Here is a 20199-nt window from a genome sequence, read left to right on the forward strand (position 1 = left end):
TTTATTATTAAACAACAACCATGTTCTCAATGAACCCAAAAAACTCATTAATATCAAAGCTGAATGTTTTTGGAAGTAGTTTTTAGTTTGTTTTTAGTTTTAGCTATTTTAGGGGGATATCTGTGTGTGCAGGTGACTATTACTGTGCATAATTATTAGGCAACTTAACAAAAAACAAATATATACCCATTTCAATTATTTGTTTTTACCAGTGAAACCAATATAACATCTCCACATTCACAAATATACATTTCTGACATTCAAAAACAAAACAAAAACAAATCAGCGACCAATATAGCCACCTTTCTTTGCAAGGACACTCAAAAGCCTGCCATCCATGGATTCTGTCAGTGTTTTGATCTGTTCACCATCAACATTGCGTGCAGCAGCAACCACAGCCTCCCAGACACTGTTCAGAGAGGTGTACTGTTTTCCCTCCTTGTAAATCTCACATTTGATGATGGACCACAGGTTCTCAATGGGGTTCAGATCAGGTGAACAAGGAGGCCATGTCATTAGTTTTTCTTCTTTTATACCCTTTCTTGCCAGCCACGCTGTGGAGTACTTGGACGCGTGTGATGGAGCATTGTCCTGCATGAAAATCATGTTTTTCTTGAAGGATGCAGACTTCTTCCTGTACCACTGCTTGAAGAAGGTGTCTTCCAGAAACTGGCAGTAGGACTGGGAGTTGAGCTTGACTCCATCCTCAACCCGAAAAGGCCCCACAAGCTCATCTTTGATGATACCAGCCCAAACCAGTACTCCACCTTGCTGGCGTCTGAGTCGGACTGGAGCTCTCTGCCCTTTACCAATCCAGCCACGGGCCCATCCATCTGGCCCATCAAGACTCACTCTCATTTCATCAGTCCATGAAACCTTAGAAAAATCAATCTTGAGATATTTCTTGGCCCAGTCTTGACGTTTCAGCTTGTGTGTCTTGTTCAGTGGTGGTCGTCTTTCAGCCTTTCTTACCTTGCCCATGTCTCTGAGTATTGCACACCTTGTGCTTTTGGGCACTCCAGTGATGTTGCAGCTCTGAAATATGGCCAAACTGGTGGCAAGTGGCATCTTGGCAGCTGCACGCTTGACTTTTCTCAGTTCATGGGCAGTTATTTTGCGCCTTGGTTTTTCCACACGCTTCTTGCGACCCTGTTGACTATTTTGAATGAAACGCTTGATTGTTCGATGATCACGCTTCAGAAGCTTTGCAATTTTGAGACTGCTGCATCCCTCTGCAAGATATCTCACTATTTTTGACTTTTCTGAGCCTGTCAAGTCCTTCTTTTGACCCATTTTGCCAAAGGAAAGGACGTTGCCTAATAATTATGCACACCTGATATAGGGTGTTGATGTCATTAGACCACACCCCTTCTCATTACAGAGATGTACATCACCTAATATGCTTAATTGGTAGTAGGCTTTTGAGCCTATACAGCTTGGAGTAAGACAACATGCATGAAGAGGATGATGTGGACAAAATACTCATTTGCCTAATAATTCTGCACTCCCTGTATAAAAATTGGTGTATCTCAAAAATAAAACTATGAAGACACTCAAAATAAATTTCCTGTTGTTATAAACTATTTTTTTTAGTTTTGAGGGATAAACCTCTTAAATTTCTCCAAGTAGAAATATATGTAAAAAAACAAAAACAAAAACGATTTTCTATTTTTTTGTAGTTTATTGCACTTTTTTGCAATTTATGTAGTTACTATGGACTTAATGCATACATATTATTAAAATATGGGCTATAACAGTTGTAATGATGTATAGCAACTTGAAATGCTCCCAAAAATGGCACTACAGCATGTAAAAATATAAAGTAAGCTCTGGCGGCCTTGGTTCTATGGTAGGTCTTGAAGGCACCTTTAACCTGAGTAAACTTGGTAGTTGGTTTGTCTGGGTTGCCAGAAATAAGAAAGAATGAGCATGAAATTTCTGCATTGGAGAGATATATTATTATCTGACTATACCATCCAGTTGACACATTTTACTTAAAATCACTGGTACACTGTACTCCATACAGTGACACACAATCCCAATAATTTGCACACAAGCAAAATGTTGAATTTATAAGGAAAACCAATTTCTTTTTAAAGCACCTTTTTAATTTTTTAAATGCTTTGTAGTATAAAACATAATAAGCTACTAGATGATAATCACAAGAATCTTAAGCTTTGATTCTGATGGAGAGTTGGTGTAGGAGTGAAGTGAAATGAAAACTGTTTAAAAAGTTTAGTAGAACTGTTGCTGTTAAATTCAGTACAACAGAAATCACAATTACTGGCATAATTACTCAGTTGAAGTTATAAAAAGCACTTGAATTACACAGTCACTATCTGGTCAAAAATGACATAAAGATTAATGACTGAGGATTTAACGGAAATAGAACTGAAAAAACTCATCAGTTATCTAGATTTAATTACATTTAAAAAGTGTTCATTGCTTTTGAAATTTGTGTTATTTTTTGAAGCTTAAAACATGTGATGATATAAATGCACAGCAGTAGAAAAACTATACTTTCAATAATCATTGCATGTGAAAGGGGAAGATGTTACCGACAGCACCAGAAAAAGTCCCACAGCTAAGATTCCCACAAGGACACTGAACTTCACAGTTTAATATGCAAGAATGATATATAAATATGACAACGTGAAGCATTTTCTTACATTATTAATGGACTTGTTTGTAACTTGAGTCAGTTTTTAGAGTACCATTTATGGAAATTCAATCAAAACTTTTGTTATTGTATTTATGTGTTTATTTAAAGACTGCTTTGCAAATTGGTTGAAAGGTGGCATGTTTAAAATAAGCATGCACAGAGATATCAAAAACTACAAATCACGAGAAGAACACAGGAACGGACAAAACCAATGACTTTGTTTTTAAAAAAGCAGAATGTTTGTCTGCATGCTTGATTTAATATATAACTGAGATGGGAGGCGATTCCTCAGAGCCATTAACCCTGAATTGAAGACGACGGGAGAAGACAAAGAAGATTACATTGGCTCTGATGTGCTTGATCCTATTCAGAAATGCATTATTTCTAAATGATAGTGAACTTGGAGTTGTATTCCATAGAGTGGAATTCATCAATTTAGGTAATCGTTAATAGTTTGTATGATAAAATCCGCTTCGTGAAATAGAACAAGAATCTAGAAGTGAAATTTGCAGAAAACCTTTGAACCAGAAATGTGGTGTGGGATTAAGTATTAATTTATTGACTATAAAAAAAACCTATTTATTCATTTGTTTTTGCTTTTTTTTTTGACAGATGTTTTTTATACACTTGAGAGCATTAGCATACAGTTTTTTTTTAGCACTTAAATGTTAATTTCTTGTGCTTGAAAGCTCTGAAATAATAAATCCCATAACACGTTGTATGTAAAAAGTCTGTATAGTGCCAGTCTTATCTATAGTTCACAGGGAGATGTCCTCCTTTATTTAAACTGACATAACATGTGGCGGAATACTTAAATCTAATAACACACAGGCAACGTCGGATCAGCTGTCTGCTACACAGCCAATGTACAGTGACTTACAGAGGAGTCGTCATTGACCAGTAAATCAGATCTGCACACTGACTCACTGCTGCAAAGACAATTGGCAGGTGCAGCTTTTAATACAATCTGCAGTATCTTTGAAAAAAAATGCTTGTTGGTGTAAGTGACCGACTAGCTCATTTCCTGGCCATGAAGCACAGCTGTTTCTGTTAAAGCTGTGCCATGCGTTATTGCTGTAGTCGGTCCGTCACGGGCACCAATGCCAATATATACACTGTATGTATCAGTCTGATGTTAGCACGTTGTAACAAAACAACAGTATTTGAATTCAAATGAATAAGAATGTGTAAACTCATATCCTCAGTTTTGAAATCTGTTTGTCTCATCACTTAACCCATAAGCTTTCATCCAATGACACTAACAAATGAAAAGATGACTTTGCTTAGGTAAAATATACTTTAGACACATCTTACCACGTGGTGTCACTAAATGGTCAGAGTTTTGTACAGTCTTTAGGAGCCTTGAATGATCGACTGGTTGCTGGCAATGGTTGCTAGAAGCTGCTGGCTCTTGCTGGGTTGCTGCACCAAAAAGCTAGTAAGTGCTTTGGTTGCTGGCAGGTTCCCATAGTATTTCATGTTTGTCTGCAAATACTTACTAACTACAAGCCAAGCAGTAGTAAAACTGGGAAAAATGTGTTTCAAACTGGAAGTTGAGAAGTGTTTTTACCTCCTTCCCTACCTGGTGGTTTCCAGGGGATTGCTGACTGATAGGCTGGCCTGGGTGATTGGGGCATCAACAATCATCTTCAGCCTGTATGGTAGTACCCACTCACAACCACTTGGAGAATAATTATTTTTTCCCTTGCGACAGGTGGTTGACAGATGGTCGTTATTCACTTTATTCACCTGACCTTACATTTTTAGACATCCAAAATGGTGACCAAATGAATGTCACAGTGGTCATGTGTTTGCATAACCTTAATAGACTCCAGTCAAAATAGACACTACAGACAACAATAAGTCTTTCAAAACCATTACTTGTAAAGTGTTTTTCAGTTTAACTTTCTGTATTAACCTCTCCCTGGATTTAGTGATTTTATTCTTATTTTACTGTTTTCAAGATGTTTTAGAAGAGCAGTGTTGTGTGGGTGGGTGTTTAACCCACTATTAATTAATGTGCAGGAAGGACAATGACAAGGGTACATTATTGACTCATCTCCACAACTTCCACTCTATGTTTGTTACGAATGTTTAAAGAGCTCTAAGTGTGTGTCTGACTGAGGCCAGGGCTGGCTGAGCCACATCAATGACTGTATAAATATATGTTTTCTACAGTCAGTGAGCTACACACACATGCAGAGCAAAGAAGCCACACCAGACAGGATGAAGGAGGTCTGAAAATATTAATTTGTGCTTTTGAATGTAACGGTCCTGAAACATTTGGAAAATAATGTTGATTTTTCTGTTTCAGTGCTTTGGTCTTGCTAATGCTCTTGTCATTCACTCTTGTTCAACCATAGCTCCCTCTCTCGCTTTTATTTAGCCAGAAAGGAATGGTAGTGTTTAATATGTTTACCATCTGTCACTATAATTGCTGCATATCAAACATTTCTCTGAGAAAATACCTACACATGAATGCATATCTGAAAAATAAACCTTTCTATACCAAAAAAATAAATAAAAAATTAACAAGCGCTTCAGGCTGACCTAATTCACCTGACTAACATTTTAAAACGCTTTCACATCCTTGGACGTAAAACAATGTCATTCTGTTGATAATGCTGCTCTTGGACAAGGTCTATATGCACAAGGTGTACTTTGGCAATGGTGCACAGCCAATATTAGACACAAGATATTATTAGACATTAGGCAGAGATAACATCTTTTAAAGAGCAATAAAACCCTTATTAGAAGGTCAGAGGGGGTAGAGAGGAAGTAAGCTGGAACTTTCAGAGCCAGGAGATCACAGTTTGTGTCCCTTTTGGGAGTTCTGTGTTTTGCACTGTACCTGGTTAGTTTCAGATACTGAAAGCTGCTTTACAAAAAGATCATAGCTTAGGTTAAAATATGCCCCTTGACAACAGTAACTCTGCATGTTGTAAAAAGAAACACCCCTTTCATTTAAATGTGACGAGATGGGAGCAAGACACCTGTTTCCCTATTGCCATAAAGAGACCTTCTGTGTATCTGTGAGACACCAGCAGCTTTGATAAAATGGCGGAAACAGATGAAAACACGAATGACTCGATTTATAGGTAGCGGGATCATGACCGCCCAAAGAAATCAAAAACAAAGGATGGAAAAAAAAACAGGCAGTAGAAACCTGCTAATTCTTTGAGGGATGCATTACATCTTGCTTGTTGGAAATTTTTAGGTAATAGTTATTTTGAATTAGACCACTGTAGATCTTTAACACAATGCAAATTAATTAATAAATAAATCATGGAATCATTGAATAAGGCACAAATAATCTCTCCAGGCTTTACTGAGCTTTACTGCCTCCTCAGGACTCGTCGCTGGCTACTGCACACATTTATTTCTTCATGAGCCAGTGCACAACCTCTGATCCTCTAGCAGGGCTGTGTTTACTTATCTAAGACTTAAAATCAAAAGAAGGGGTAACTGGGATTTTTCCCATTAGGACCTTTGTATAAGATAGTGGACTCTGCCCAAGGACCTCAGGCATTGCCAGAATCAATATTATTTTAATGTTTTTTAAAAAAGTACACATTTTTATGTGATGGTGGCAGTGTTGCCTCAAACTGAAAATGAATTATTTGAGAATAATGTGCTTTTCACTGTGGAGTCTGTGTGTTATCCACTGTCCTGCTTGGGTTTCTTCCCACAGTCCAACAGCACGCAGGTATGCTGAAGCAGATTTATTCATGGCCCCTTTTCTATATGATTTAGACCTGTGGCAAACCTGTCCAGATTGCAGCCTGCCTCACCCCAAATGTTTGCTGTCAATGATTTTTCTCTTTCAGAACCTGAAGTAGAATAGAAAATGGATGTAATTAGATTTTTTTTAGTATCATTTTTTATACTCATGATGTCTTGTGTGTTTTATCTGACAAAGCTTTTAATTAATTTTAATTCTGAGCTTTGAATATGCTATACAAATAAATGGGAGCCTTGTTTTTGATTCAGATTTGTACTGAATGATTTCATTGCAGACCCAGGTAAAGCGCTGTCACACAAGCGTGAGAGAAAAGTCATGGTCATTATCTAATCTTTGAATGAAACGCTTCTCTGCCCATGGAAAAGGTGTCATTTTGTGAAGAAAAAGACATACAATTTTCTATCCGAGTCCAGTTTTTGTAAAGAGTGAGTGGCCATCTATCTATTGTACTCATCTCATTTTATTAATTCACCTTGTCAGAGTGCTGCATTTGTAGTCTGGTTTGCTTATGCAGTGTACTTGCACTGCATTTTAGCTAAATGAATTTGTTTTTACACTGCTGAAGGTGAAAGCTTTGTTTTTAATGCCTGAGAAAAAAAAACACTCAAAAAAAAACCTAATGCTATTCAGCTATTAGGCTATGTGTGATTGATATTTTCAGCAGCGCACATTCATATTTCCCCAATGTTTAATCAATTGTCATTACCCAGCCAAGTACAAAGAGAAGAGGATATTTAATTTGCACACAGCTATCCCCATGGAGAACTGTCAATCACCAGCCATCTATCTACATAACTAATGACTGGCCTCATGCTGCCCTTGGAGTTGGGGGGATATTCTGATTTATGGCAATGCATTCATATGTTCACATGTTCAGGTCATCACTGCATATTGACACTTTCCTAGACGGTGACGGAAGATGAATGAAAGGCTCATTTGCATTTTCATGGATGTACAGTTGCAATTGGAGGATCTCATTTCCCCTAAATATGGGCTTACTCTTCAACCTCAGCTTTTACAACATTAGTCACATGACCTCTTTGACTGCAGATTTTGGTCACCTAGACAACATTGTGGTCTACATAGTTTGTTTAAAGGACATTTACATGCAACCCTTCCTTTATGATTGTGAGTAGGGAGCTCATGCTGACCTACATTTGTATAAATCCATCCAGCGTACGACATTTGCTTGTCAGTGAGCAAATGCTGTTAGGCTAAAAGCTATGATTAATAATGAATGGCCAACCACTCCTTGGCACAGATGCACAAATAAATACAAACACTGATGCAGTATGGATCAATACAGTATAATAGAGTACAATGCATATTGATGAAGCCAGGGATGTAAAACGTGATTTAAATTGTGAAATCAATTTGAGTTTCTTCTTTAACATAACTTAATTACTGGTGCACAATTTTTAAAGACTATCCATCCATATGCTAATTACAGAATTTTTCTGTAGTTATTTTTTTGACTGAAATAACTACAGAAAAAAAAAGAGTTGCAACTATTCTGCAACTGCAACAACGTGAAGTCAAGTTGTGCTGCTGATTGTGGCATCACTGCTATACTTGTAAAATAGTGTGGCAGCATATATTTTGTCATGCTGCTGTTACTTTAGTTTTGTAGAATAAAAGTCTAGCTATACCTTTTTTTTTGTCGAGCAGTGATGGATGAGTTATGTTTGAAACATAGTTCAATGTCACTTCTTAGCAAACTATGAGTGGATACAGTAGCGCTACTGAAAAAAAACTGACATTTCTTTGAAACCCAGTTATGAAAGGACTTGAATGTGAATCCAAGCCACTGTCTGAAGGGCCATTTTAGCAGCAGGTCAGAAAGATAAAAGCAACTTCATAAACCTCAGCATCCTCTGGTGACTACGACAATTACTGTAGTTTGGCAGAAGGCAGCCAGGAGGGATACACGCTGAGAGGAGAGTCTTTGTTTGGCTGTGGCCTGTCATATGGTCTGTTTGTTTCCATCTACAACTATTCTCTGAATCTACCCCTGGTGTAAACAAAACCTAGCTCCACAATTATTCATAATTCAGCAGACATCTTCAGCAAACAAGTGGCAAACAATAATTAGTAACAGAGATGCTCTATTTACTTTATCTCCGTGATCTCATTTACAAAGCAATTCACTGAGTAATTTAGTTTATTGCACCAAGGGAGATGTAGTTTTTACCAAAAAATCAAATATTTATTTAGCTTTTTTTTTTTCATTTTCCATACATTTGCAAGTTAAGGTCAACACTGAAAAGGCTGTGGATACCAGGTGGATGTGACCACTTCCTTAATCACATTATCCCATAAAACTCTTTCTTTAATTAGACATAACCGTTCTTCCCTTACCCCAAAGGAAATAAAATGTCAAAAGGAAAATTAAACATCTCAGGATATGAAATAAACCGAACATATTGTACACATTCACACACAAATCTGGAATAAAGATTGGCTCCCTGTAGGACAAGGCTGGGCATCAGCCAATTCCAGGAAAACAGTCATCACTGCTGCGGTTTGTGCCTTATTGCCTTAAAAATGGCTGTGGAAAGGATAAGAAATGATTAACACACATTTTTTTCTCAGTTTGTCACCATAAACTCCCCTCCTTTTTTTTTATAAATCACTAAAATACAGCAAAAGTGCATCAGTCTTTGCCATTCAGACTAAACTGGCAGCTGTTTTCTTCGGCAGTTCTATTATTCAGTGTGTTGCCTCTGTTCTAGTTTCCTTTGCTTTTCGTATATCTGTTTGAAGTTGGTTATTATTTTACAAAAGTGGTCATAGAAAATAAATAGAAATATTTTCCAGAATGTAATTTTATATGACCCAGATGTCATCTCTTCACTGGTATTGTGTGGACTCCCCTGCTAATGCAGTTCTTCTTTCTTCCATGTTGTGTCGTTTGATTCATGATGTCCTTTTCCCCTCACTTTTTCATTAACACTTTAGCAGAGTTCACTCTTGTAGTTACCATAGTGAGCATGGTATAAATAAATAAATAAATACATAAAAACAAATAAATACATAAATATTTCGGCATCAAATAAATACATGACACTTTACCTTGGCATGGTTTAACCCCACCCATGTAATGCTGACAGTCCGTCTTTTAACTTAAAATAAATGTTCTTCTTTCCTGAGAGAAACAAGCTCTCCCTTTGCACACGGTTAAATAGCAGTTTTAGATATCGCTCATTCTCTTCCTTATTTCATATGATCACCAGAGCTTTTTAATTTAAATCTTAAAACTCTCACACACAAGAAAATACAAACAAGCGTAAAAAAAAGAAAGCAAAAAAAAAAAAAAAAACCTCTCAAAGTTTTCTCAAAGGAGTTCAAAGTCTGAGACTGGGAATTTTGCTAAAGAGATAAAGAGGTGGTACTCTGACTTTAATGAGTACATAGACTGGCTCTGATCTCAGTAGCCTGCCAGAGGGTGAGAAGGGGAGAGAGATAAGTAGGAGGAAGAAGAGGGTGTTTAAAAGTGTCTCTGCTGAGAAGAAGCTGTGCTAGGACCTTTCCTCCTCAGGGTTTCCTGGTGCGTAGTAGCCTGCCAGTTGCCTGAAGCGTGGTCCCCATTCGCTGAGATAGGAGAAATCCTGTTCTGAGGTGGTGGACAGTGTATGAATGGAACTTAGCGAAAGCGCCGGTGAACTGGTGCCCTCAAAGGCGTATGTCTGGAAGGAGTCATATGGTGGCACTGACAGGTCAGCATCAGCCTGCTCCACCTTCTTTCGAATGTAGCCTTTGAAAAGGGAAAAGTCTGTTGCTGCCGCAGCAGCTGCCTCTGCGCCACTGCCACCCACTCGTTTAGCTTGTATCCACTGTGGCAGTGAGCGGATGTCTGGGCCAGAGTCACAGCTCTTGGCCTCTGGAAAGTCATAGAGGTTCCTCAGAGCACTCATGTCATATGCCTGAGTGTCCTGCTCCCCTCCACCCTCATCGTTGTACTTGATGACGTTATCCCTCATGTCCTCCTCGTCCTCTGTCATCCTCTGGCCCTTCCTGTGGCGTTTCAGGGTTAGAATCAGCAAAACAAGAACTGATGGACAGAGAGAGAGAGAGAGAACAAGAAAGTGAAAAGAGACGATATTTGTAATTCTACATTAAAATAACATATTCAATTCAATTCAGTGAATAGATTTTAAGACAAACACAAAAACACATATATCCACAAACGTTCCCACACATGAATTCTCGTGCTTTGGTAAAACACAGATAAAAAGGTTCTCATTTACAGGTTTCTCATCACACAGAGGCTTAAACATATTGCATGCAAAAAGTGAATCCCTTTGACATTTTGTGATGAAAAAACACATAAAATGCCTACAGATTCAGGCCCTTTTTAAAAAAAAAAAAAAATCCTATCAGTCTGTTAATCTGACTGTCAAACTGTCTCTTTCGCATCTTCAACCCATCTGGATTGTCCACTTCATCTTAAACAGTCTTTTTCAGCCATCTGCTAACTCACCGCCGGTGGCTAGGGTCCTTGCAGTCTAGTCTACCTCCCCTTCATCTGGGGTTTCATTCTATGATGTTGCTTTTCATCTGAGTAAAATGCTTCTATTTTGCATGCTCAGGTTTCTGCAATAAATTCCGCTTGTTACTTGTTCTCTTTCTCCTTACTGAGCTAAATGTGTATGTCGAGCATACACTGCACATGATGGATTTGCAAGTGCTTTCCATAGGAAAGTTTCTAAATACACCCATAGTAACTTTGATTTCACCTCTCGGGGCAAAGGCACCGCAGGGGAAGATAATATATTATCAAGTTTTACATTTCAAATGCATGAGCATTGATTTTTCAACATCTTGATTGCCTCGCTCAGAAATATGATTCAAAAGGCTTAATGGAGACCAATCTGTATATCAATACTCATCCAAGTCAAGTGAAAGTAAGAGTTTTTGTTTCTTCAGCTAAGAAATTGAGGAGACCACTCAGAAAGAGAGATAAATGCTTAAAAGTCTTGATTAAAAAGAATTGTGATAGATCCTGTTATGGACTAATGAGATGAGAGGAAAACAAAGGCTGTATGCACAGATAAATCAATCTGGCTTCAATTTCAGCTTAGTTGTTTTAATTACTGCCTTCATTTGTGATTAGACAAGTCTCACTTAGCTCAGACACCCACCCTCTAACTTCGTCATCCCTCCTCAGGGCTGCACTTTTCCCTCTGAAACTTCCACCAGATTTGTCTCAGATTTGCAACAACATTAAATGTCATTTACAGTGATGGTAAAAACTTATTAGAGCCAGTTATTAATGAATGATGCACACTGGGGAGTGTGACAAAGATAATGAACAACTCAATTTTGAGTAGTGGGATAAACAGCAATCTAGCTGCTCTTTGATCAGGTTATTAGCAAAGAAGAATGTGCAAAGGGATTTTTCTACAGTGCATAGTAAATACTCTGAAAGACAAGGATAAAAGTACTTTATTCTGATGTGCCTGTCAATACGATTGTACTAACATTCATTTATTAAAATAAAAGGAGAAAAAAATCTACTGTAGATCAAAAACTGAACTGTACAACAGCATCAAAACAGCTTCTGACTCACTTCCTTGGTATTTTGTTATCGTAATGCACATTCGTTGTTGTTGTTGTTTATTTTTGTTCATGAAAAACGATGGTCTTTCGCTTCTGAGGGCCATATTTCACAAAAACCAGATTATAAATGGCAGCACTGTCCTGATTCATAAAACACTGCCAATTGCAAATTGCTGACAAATTGGCAAGTACTACAACACTCTTGCAGGCTCAGAATTGTTTCTGTCTCTAAAATGGAAAGCTAATTATTCTACTCTCCCGTTTTACAATATAATCTCAATAAGGGAAAAGAAGTTGCCTGGCATGTTCTCTAAAATGCTTTGTTGTACCTACAGTATTTTTTTCCTTTTAGCAGGCACAATAAGCAACAGCTCCAAAGGGATGCCAGTGAAGGGACATTCAGATAGATCATTAAGCAGTACACATCATGCATCTTCTGGAACAGATAGCCTAAAACAGATGCCTACAAGCCCACAGAGATAAAAAAGACTATCAATTATAATGGTGCCTGTGCTGTCCTGGATGGCACATATTGTTTGATGCCCTGAACCCAAAATACCCATTCATACATTGTGAAAATGAGCTATAGTGACGTTGTTTCCGAGTCAAAATAGATGGATGTTAGAAATAGGTGCTGTGTACAGGAAATCCATACAAATGTGACGCTGAAGGTCATATGATTATATTAATAAATATTTCACCTTTCTTCCCATCTCATTTCTTTGTACACCCTACACAACATTAGAATATAATAGTGATGGGATCTATACAACGAGTTGTTGCTGTTCCTGGTAATTGTTTTTCAATTGCTATAAATGCCCTAAAATTCATTTGTAAAGTGAAACACCCAGGGGGTTCATTGCCTACAGAGCTGTGACACAGACTAAAAAGCTTTGCTGATCTTGAATTGGATTTTATTCATCATCTCTGACTGATATGTACAGTTGTTCTCTTCTTACATTGTTTGCTGGGCTCCACTGGGATACGGTGTCTGTAGCCATTGTGTTTATTCTTCTCCTGTATGAATTGGGTAAATTAATTGCCAGGCGGCTGAAGAAAGAGTCACGGTTTGTGGTAAACTGTGGCACACACAGCCATGCATACTAACCAAGCACTAAGACAATTACTCTAAATTCACACTAATGTGAAGAATAATAGGAGGTAGGAAACTATGAACTCCTAGGTGCAGAACAGCCTCCCTTCAGTAAACTGTGTTAAAGAGTATGTGCTATTATGTGGCATTCTGAAGCGAAGATGATCTGATAGCCTCACTTTTCAAAAACCCTCCTAATGGAATTTACCTTTTAGGTATACAGATGCTTGAATTGAAAGCCACTGAAAACATATTTAACTAGGAGATTAGCACGTCTAAATTTCAATTCAACACCATGTACAGAGTTTACTCTTGCAGGAAGCATATGTACCTGCGCATAGCTGTCTCTTATACATACAAAGCTGGTCCCTATGTGTACAGATGTTGCGATAAGCGTTCCTGACAAGACGGTTAATTTACCCTTGGGCTGCGCTGGTTGCCCCCATGCGGGAGTTCATCACAAGCAGATGGGAGGTAATTGGAATAGATGCATGCAGATGCTGCAACGCAGTGAAATGGATTCATCACATCAGGCCTATAAATGAACTGATGGAGGGATTGTTTGTTCGTAAGGTAATTAGGCAGAAATTTGTTTTCATTTTTCTCATCACCCAACAATTGATATAATAGAGGTTGCCCAGTCTCTGGAGAGAGTGCTAGCTTGTTGGTTAGGCAGTCAGAGTGTATATCTGCAAATGTGGGAGAGAGAAGATGATGTGCACACAATAACGTTGAATAGAGAGAATGAATTACATTGCAGTTACTAGGAGTGGAGTTGTTAATCTAGGTTTGCAATTTGTATAGGTGTATAGCATGTTATGTGGTATAGTATGAAAAAGGAAAAGAGGAAAGTGTGCAGCTGAAGTGATACGATTCCTGTCACATGTCCCACTCTAGTGTTGTTATTCACACTACATGATAGTTGTGAAAACAGTGTTTATCCCCCTGATCCTAACCCCTGCAGTCCTGAGATTTGACTGTCCACATGATGACTAGCAGCATGTAGGCGCTTTAACCTAGCATGTCCTTCAGCTTTTTATATGAGGCACATTTACAGGCAAGAGAATGGCACGGATTACTTACACCATCGGAATAAAGAAAAAAACTGCATACTGCTTGTTTTTGTTCACTAAGCCACCCATTAAATAAAATATTTTGTACAGTCTATTTTCATGCACAGAATCGAGGTTTTTAGTAGTTTAAAGGCCATACCCAGGTTTTTCAGGGGGATGCAATGTTGCTCAGAGTACCATAACCACAATACCAGAGAAACATTTTTATAGCCAGCAGAGGTTGCCTTAGATTTGTACACAACATTTTGTTGAGGCTTTTAAAGCCATGATGAATAAATGATGCTCTGCTTTTGAAGTTCACTGCAGTAGATGTCTCAGTTAATGGAGACAGAGTTTTAACAACTCTCATTAGAAAAGCTCTTAAAAGAAATAGTTAGCGATGTTATTCACAGTTGAGTCTGCACATCATCCATCACTCAATTCCTGCGCAATGTAAAGTGTGTCGAGGAACGAGCGAGGGAAACAAAACACTGTGACAGCGCTGTGGTCTCATGCTGTCACTGTGGAGTGGAGCTCCAACATGTACAGAAGGGGAAAGTGGGAAGGAAACTCATGAAAATTTAAAAAATGGCAATATCAAACATCTCTTAGGGGGTTAGCATATGCATTTATGTGTGCTAGGAGGTGCACATGTGTATGTGTCTCTCTATAAAAATCCAATAATTTCTGGAAAGCCCATTTAAAGCCTCTATTCCAAGTGCTGAGGCTGCTCTTTTAAATGTTTGCTTTCTCAAGACGACTTTCACTTCACTCCCATTCATTCCATCACAGTCTGTGTTCCAGGGATCAAAGTAGCTTGATATTGTTTACAAAACTAGATGTCATCTGTGCCTCTTTCTTCTAGTGAAAGCAGCAACAAAATGTGTTTTTGATCTGTTTTAATGTCTCTCATTTAAGTTTTTAACAAATATACATTTTCAGTTCAATTATATATGGATTAAATATAAAACTGACCAGTCCAATAAAAGGTAACATGACTGTAGGAATTAATGACAAAAAGGCACTGAGCTTGAATTGATGTCTTTAGGCCCAGCTGTCAACTAGTTGATCCCACTGTGATTCCACTGAATCTCAAAGTAACCATCCCAAACTAAGCATTACAGCAAAAAAGCAAACGAATGAATCCATACAAAAATTCAACATACAGCAATACATTCATCTTCCATGCATTTATAAGAACATTCACTTGCTTACCTATTAGTATAAGCATGCACACCAGTAATGCTATAAGTGCCCCAGGACTGAGAGCTGCACTCATTACATAGGCTGTGGCATTGCAGGACTGGATGGCTCCATCTGCATTATAAAACATAAAAGGAGCATTTACTTTGCAAATTCAACACAAGCAGTTTGTCAAAGCCTCATCTTGTAAAGAAAATGTCTTTTATCATGTATATATTATGATTTTAAGAGTGTGAAATCTCTGTAGAGGACCATTTTGATGCAAATTTATGCCCTTGTGTTATTTTGTTGTTTGGCATGTAGATGACCTTTTAGCACTCCCGCTTCTGCAGAAGGTGACAGTGATGATAATGTTAGTAATGGTGCAGCTCATACAGCAGCACTCACCTGTGTCACAGCCGCAAACACGAATGGTCAGGGTGCCTGTGGAGCTGAGGGAGGGAGGCCCACTGTCAACCACTAGAATAGGCAGGAAGTACACGTTCTGCTCATGGCGGTTAAAGCCTGACCGCTGAGTCCGGATGCCAGCTGTGTTGTCTGGGTCAGATATGGGTTGGGATCAGAGAGAAGGTAAAGCAGAGAAACACATATTAGTGTCTTTATGATAAATAATACCATCTATGTCTCCTTGATAGTGTCTAGCTTTTACTAGCCTTCAGTAAATTTCATGGAACTCAAATCAGTAAGTTTATTATCACTGTTGTGGTTTTTTGTCTACTTTGCCCATATGGAAAAGATATACATAAATCTTATAAAGTTTGTATCTGTCTTGTGTGAAACTTGTATGAAAAGCATATAAGAGTGAAAACAGATATAAGATCCCTTGAAAAATTATATAATGAAACTTGTATGTTTTGGATACTTACTAAAACAATGTATGAAAGTAATGAGAAAGTGGCCACTTTCATGAGTAAATCATGTAAGCCTTATATGATTTACTCATGAAAGTGGCCACTTTCATGAGTAATCACATACAAGTTTTTACTATTTCTTTTCCATATGGGTGTACTTACATCTGCACTGAGAAAAGCAGTAAAAGAACTACTTGTAGAAGTGTTGTTCACTCAAACTTAAATAAATAATTATAGTTTTCAAGACTTGAAAGTTGACAATAATTCCAAATAGAAGTAGAAGTAACTCAAGTAGAATAAATAATTTTAGTCGGTGCACAGTCCAAGGTTTCCAGATAAAGAATGTCAAGTTTAACCTGAGGTTAAACTTTTATGGTAAAATAAACTGCTTTTATGCCATTAACATTTAACATGTATCTTCTTTTTCAAAAGCAAACAACAAGAGGAGAGGAAATCACTGTGAAAGCCACTGTGTGAAATTAAACTTTACTTGTGTATGTACAAGCTCTCTGCCAGAGACAAAGATAAATGTAAGTCAGAATACAGGATGAGGTTTTGACAAATAGAGTCAGAGTGGCTTCGTGGGTATACTTGCATAGAGGATAGCAAGTAATTCATCTCTTCAAACGTATATCACTGTTATTCGTGTTGTCTTGGAGCTCCTCTGACACATGTAGAACAATTTTCATATTACCGTTTAAGTACGGGAAGCCTACACCTCAATTTGTCCTTTTGACTTTAACACAGCATTCCATTCCACTGCTGCACGGAAAAGATTCTCCCTGCATCTGCTACAGTCTGTATCCAACAGTAACAATGTAATTGATCACTTAATTTGCCAGTCCAAATGAACACAACAGTCTGAGACTGTATGCCTCTGAAAACTTTAAAACACCCCCACACCACGTATCGTTTAATTTCTGTATCCGGAAGGATAATTAGATTAGGATTCAGTTTTCAATTCTTTTTTATAACAAAATGTGTATTTTTATTTTCCTTTTAAATTTGTCTTATGTATCTTTTTAGCATGCTACGGGGCATTTCACCCATAACATGAAGGCAGTTTGTCATGTAGCAGCAAATTATATTTGTTGAGATAAGGTTTTGCTTTACAGACGACCAGCAACAACTTCAAAGAGTTTACCAACATGAAAAAAATGCCTTTTCATCATTGTGTGTCAAGACTTGGAGACAGAACGCAATGTGAGGCCATGATAAGGAAGAGAAGTGACAGATTGAAAGTGACAAGCTGACAAATGTGTCCATGAAAAAAAGGCAGTGTAAAAAAGAGGGGTAGAAGAATCAAAAGTCTGAGTGGTATTTTGTTTGCCTCACATCAAAACATATACATGTTCTGAGGTGTTGTTTGTGGGCTTGTAGGCTACATATATATATTTATATATGAAAGTTGTGTATTTTTTCCAGGGAAATAGGGTGACATTACATCTAAGAATATATGTATTGTGATTATTTACCAGTTTCCATAATCACCTACATAGAAGGCAGATATTGTAAGCAGACACTGATAACCTTTATGATTCTCCAATGTGTGTGTAAGTGTGCATTTTTTTGTGAAAAGGCAGAAAAACACTTGTGGTATACTTCTGCTGTCCCCAGTGTCTGTATCTTTATTATTGTGTTATATTTGTTGGATTCACATTTAAGCGAGCGGAACTGCAGCAGACCTTGCTGCCTCCTTTACAGTGACATTTCTGTGGCTCCGGCTGCTCCCCTGACATTTTCCTGGTGTCAGATCAATCTTGATTTAGCCAGTTGTCACATTCACTTAGGTACACATATCTAAACGACGGATCTGCAAGTGCATTTGCAAAAACACAGACAGGCATGGAGAAGCTCATCTTCCTGACAAAGCAAAGTCATCACTGGGGAACACTGATTTTAATGTTTCCTTACATTTTGCAGGTAGGTATAAATTTTATGTTCAACACAATATTTGAAAAAAAAAAAAAAAGTCATCATTTGAGGAATAGAGAAAAAAATCCACTGTTAAAGTGTTCAAATGTGAAAGATATTCCAAAGCTTAAACATTTATATAAAAGGCTTTGAAAAAAATATAGTCATGGTACAACTCTGCAGTTTATGAGATATACCATAAAACCATAAAAATACTTTTTTAAAATGCAGAGAATCATCCACATACTGGCATGCAATATCTTCTAATGATATTTTTCCCAACTAGCAGGAGCGTAACAGCTGGTGTTTATCCAAAAAATAATAATAGAAATATCTCCCTTTTATGAGACAAAGGTCTAATCACACAAAAAATACACAATTTTCCCTACACCGTAAAAAACATCTCAAACAACTTGTCTTCTGGCAGTTAACTTTATCGGTTATTTTATGTTAAAAACATCAACCATCTGGCACTGGATTAAAATAACGCAGAAACTGTAATTATGTATTTAAATTTATATTTTCACAAAGTTTTTTGAGCAACAGTCTTTTAAGTAAACATTGTCTTAAGGTGCATTTTTAAAAATGGATTTCACCAAATTTCTATATAGTGGTACGGTCCTTGCAGGGTCTATGTATGCGAGTGTCCTGCTGCCTGTCCCCCTTAGGTGCCAGACTACTTAAAGCCAGAACTCGAGTGCCAGAGAGCCTTTTTGGTTTGTAGCTAGAGAGCTGTGTGTGGTGGTTGCTTAGTCCTGCTCTGTGAAGAGGAGTGTCTGTTTTGGTGATTCAGCCTTTTTGATTTACTTTATAATTCAGTGAAAAAACTCTGGTTTAGTTGTTTCCTGTCTTTAAAAGGCGATAGTGGCTTGTCCGTCTCTTTCAATTTATTTAGTAAGAAAAAATAATACAAACTTTTAAGTTAGCAATTGTGCCTCCTTGTCTCCTTTTTTTTCAACCTGGATACTTTTTGTTACTTTTCCTCATCACTTGGACCTTATAGGGGTCAATTATTAATAATAAAATATTATTAATATTATCACTTCATTATGGTGATAAGTATCAGTTCATTATAGATATGTCACACCTGTGCACATCCAAATCCTTAAACTCACTCATAACAAATATAACACCTGGTCATAGACAGGACTCCTACTTTTACTGTCATTACCTAAAAATTCAATAATGCTGATAATCTTATCGGCATAGCTGCACAAATACTGAATGCTTATTCACACATAACTTTAATTTAGGATCTCTACCCTCTTACCTTTCAAATCCAACAGGGAGAAGTACCGATTGCTGGAGGCTTCAGGGGCAAGATTGAAGTAGAAACGATGTCCAGACTGTGGCTCGTCCCTATCCACCACACTGATGGTGTGAATTAACTTAGGAAAGCAAAGAAGAAAAAGTGAAATAAAGTAACAAGAAAGAAGGCACAGACGTTAAGACTTTTCTACCCATTTCAAATAAATGTATATATAAAAACACTTTGCATTTCAAATATTTCTTTTATAAACGAGAAACTGATGTGGAACGAGTGTACTTGGATGCAACAGACTAAGAAAGCGTCCGATATAACAGAGTAGTTTAAAGGGACTACAGTTGCAAAGAGACTGAAAAAAAATCCTTTCTAGAAAGTTGACACAGCAAAATAATAAAAAAAGTCTTATGGTAGAAATGCAAAACTGGCATAAAATATCTCACTAAAAAGAGAAAAGAACTAAGAACAGAAAAAAAGAGCCAGAGTCAGAGACACTCTCTGATGTTGCCATATTTGTGCTAAGAAGGAGTAAAGTCAAAATGGAAATGTGTAGGAGAACAGAAAGAAAGACAGACTAGGTGGGGGTGTAGTTCTCGTATCTAATGCAATAATAGTGATCCACATTCAAAGATAAAAATCAACTGTGATCCAATTTTGAGAACTCTGTGTGGATACAATAAGGTGAGATAGGATTCACTGTGAGCTGAACAGACATCAAACAGCCCCTGGAGATCCTTTCACCTTAACATGGGGCCCTCAGTGACAATTCATCTTCCTCTCATCCTATTACTCCACAGCCAGCATGAAACCACGAGCTGATAAATGATATTTTCACATCACATCCATCGGCTCTGTTTCT

At 37.6% G+C, this 20199-nt stretch overlaps 1 protein-coding gene across 1 annotated transcript in view; it reads right to left on the reverse strand.

Moving 5' to 3' along the window:
• Window positions 1–8919: 8919 nt before the first annotated feature.
• Window positions 8920–20199, reverse strand: part of cdh22 (cadherin 22) — a 91549-nt gene continuing 80269 nt past the window's right edge. The window contains exons 9-12 of the mRNA XM_080892586.1: window positions 19347–19464; window positions 15699–15848; window positions 15324–15425; window positions 8920–10455 (exon numbers count right to left, since the gene is read on the reverse strand). Of these exons, the coding sequence (XP_080748712.1) occupies window positions 9923–10455; window positions 15324–15425; window positions 15699–15848; window positions 19347–19464 (903 nt within the window). The 3' untranslated portion in view covers window positions 8920–9922. The remainder of the gene's footprint in view (window positions 10456–15323; window positions 15426–15698; window positions 15849–19346; window positions 19465–20199) is intronic.

The sequence above is a fragment of the Rhamphochromis sp. 'chilingali' genome, assembly GCF_963969265.1.
Source record: "Rhamphochromis sp. 'chilingali' genome assembly, chromosome: 9".
Lineage (NCBI taxonomy): Eukaryota > Metazoa > Chordata > Actinopteri > Cichliformes > Cichlidae > Rhamphochromis > Rhamphochromis sp. 'chilingali'.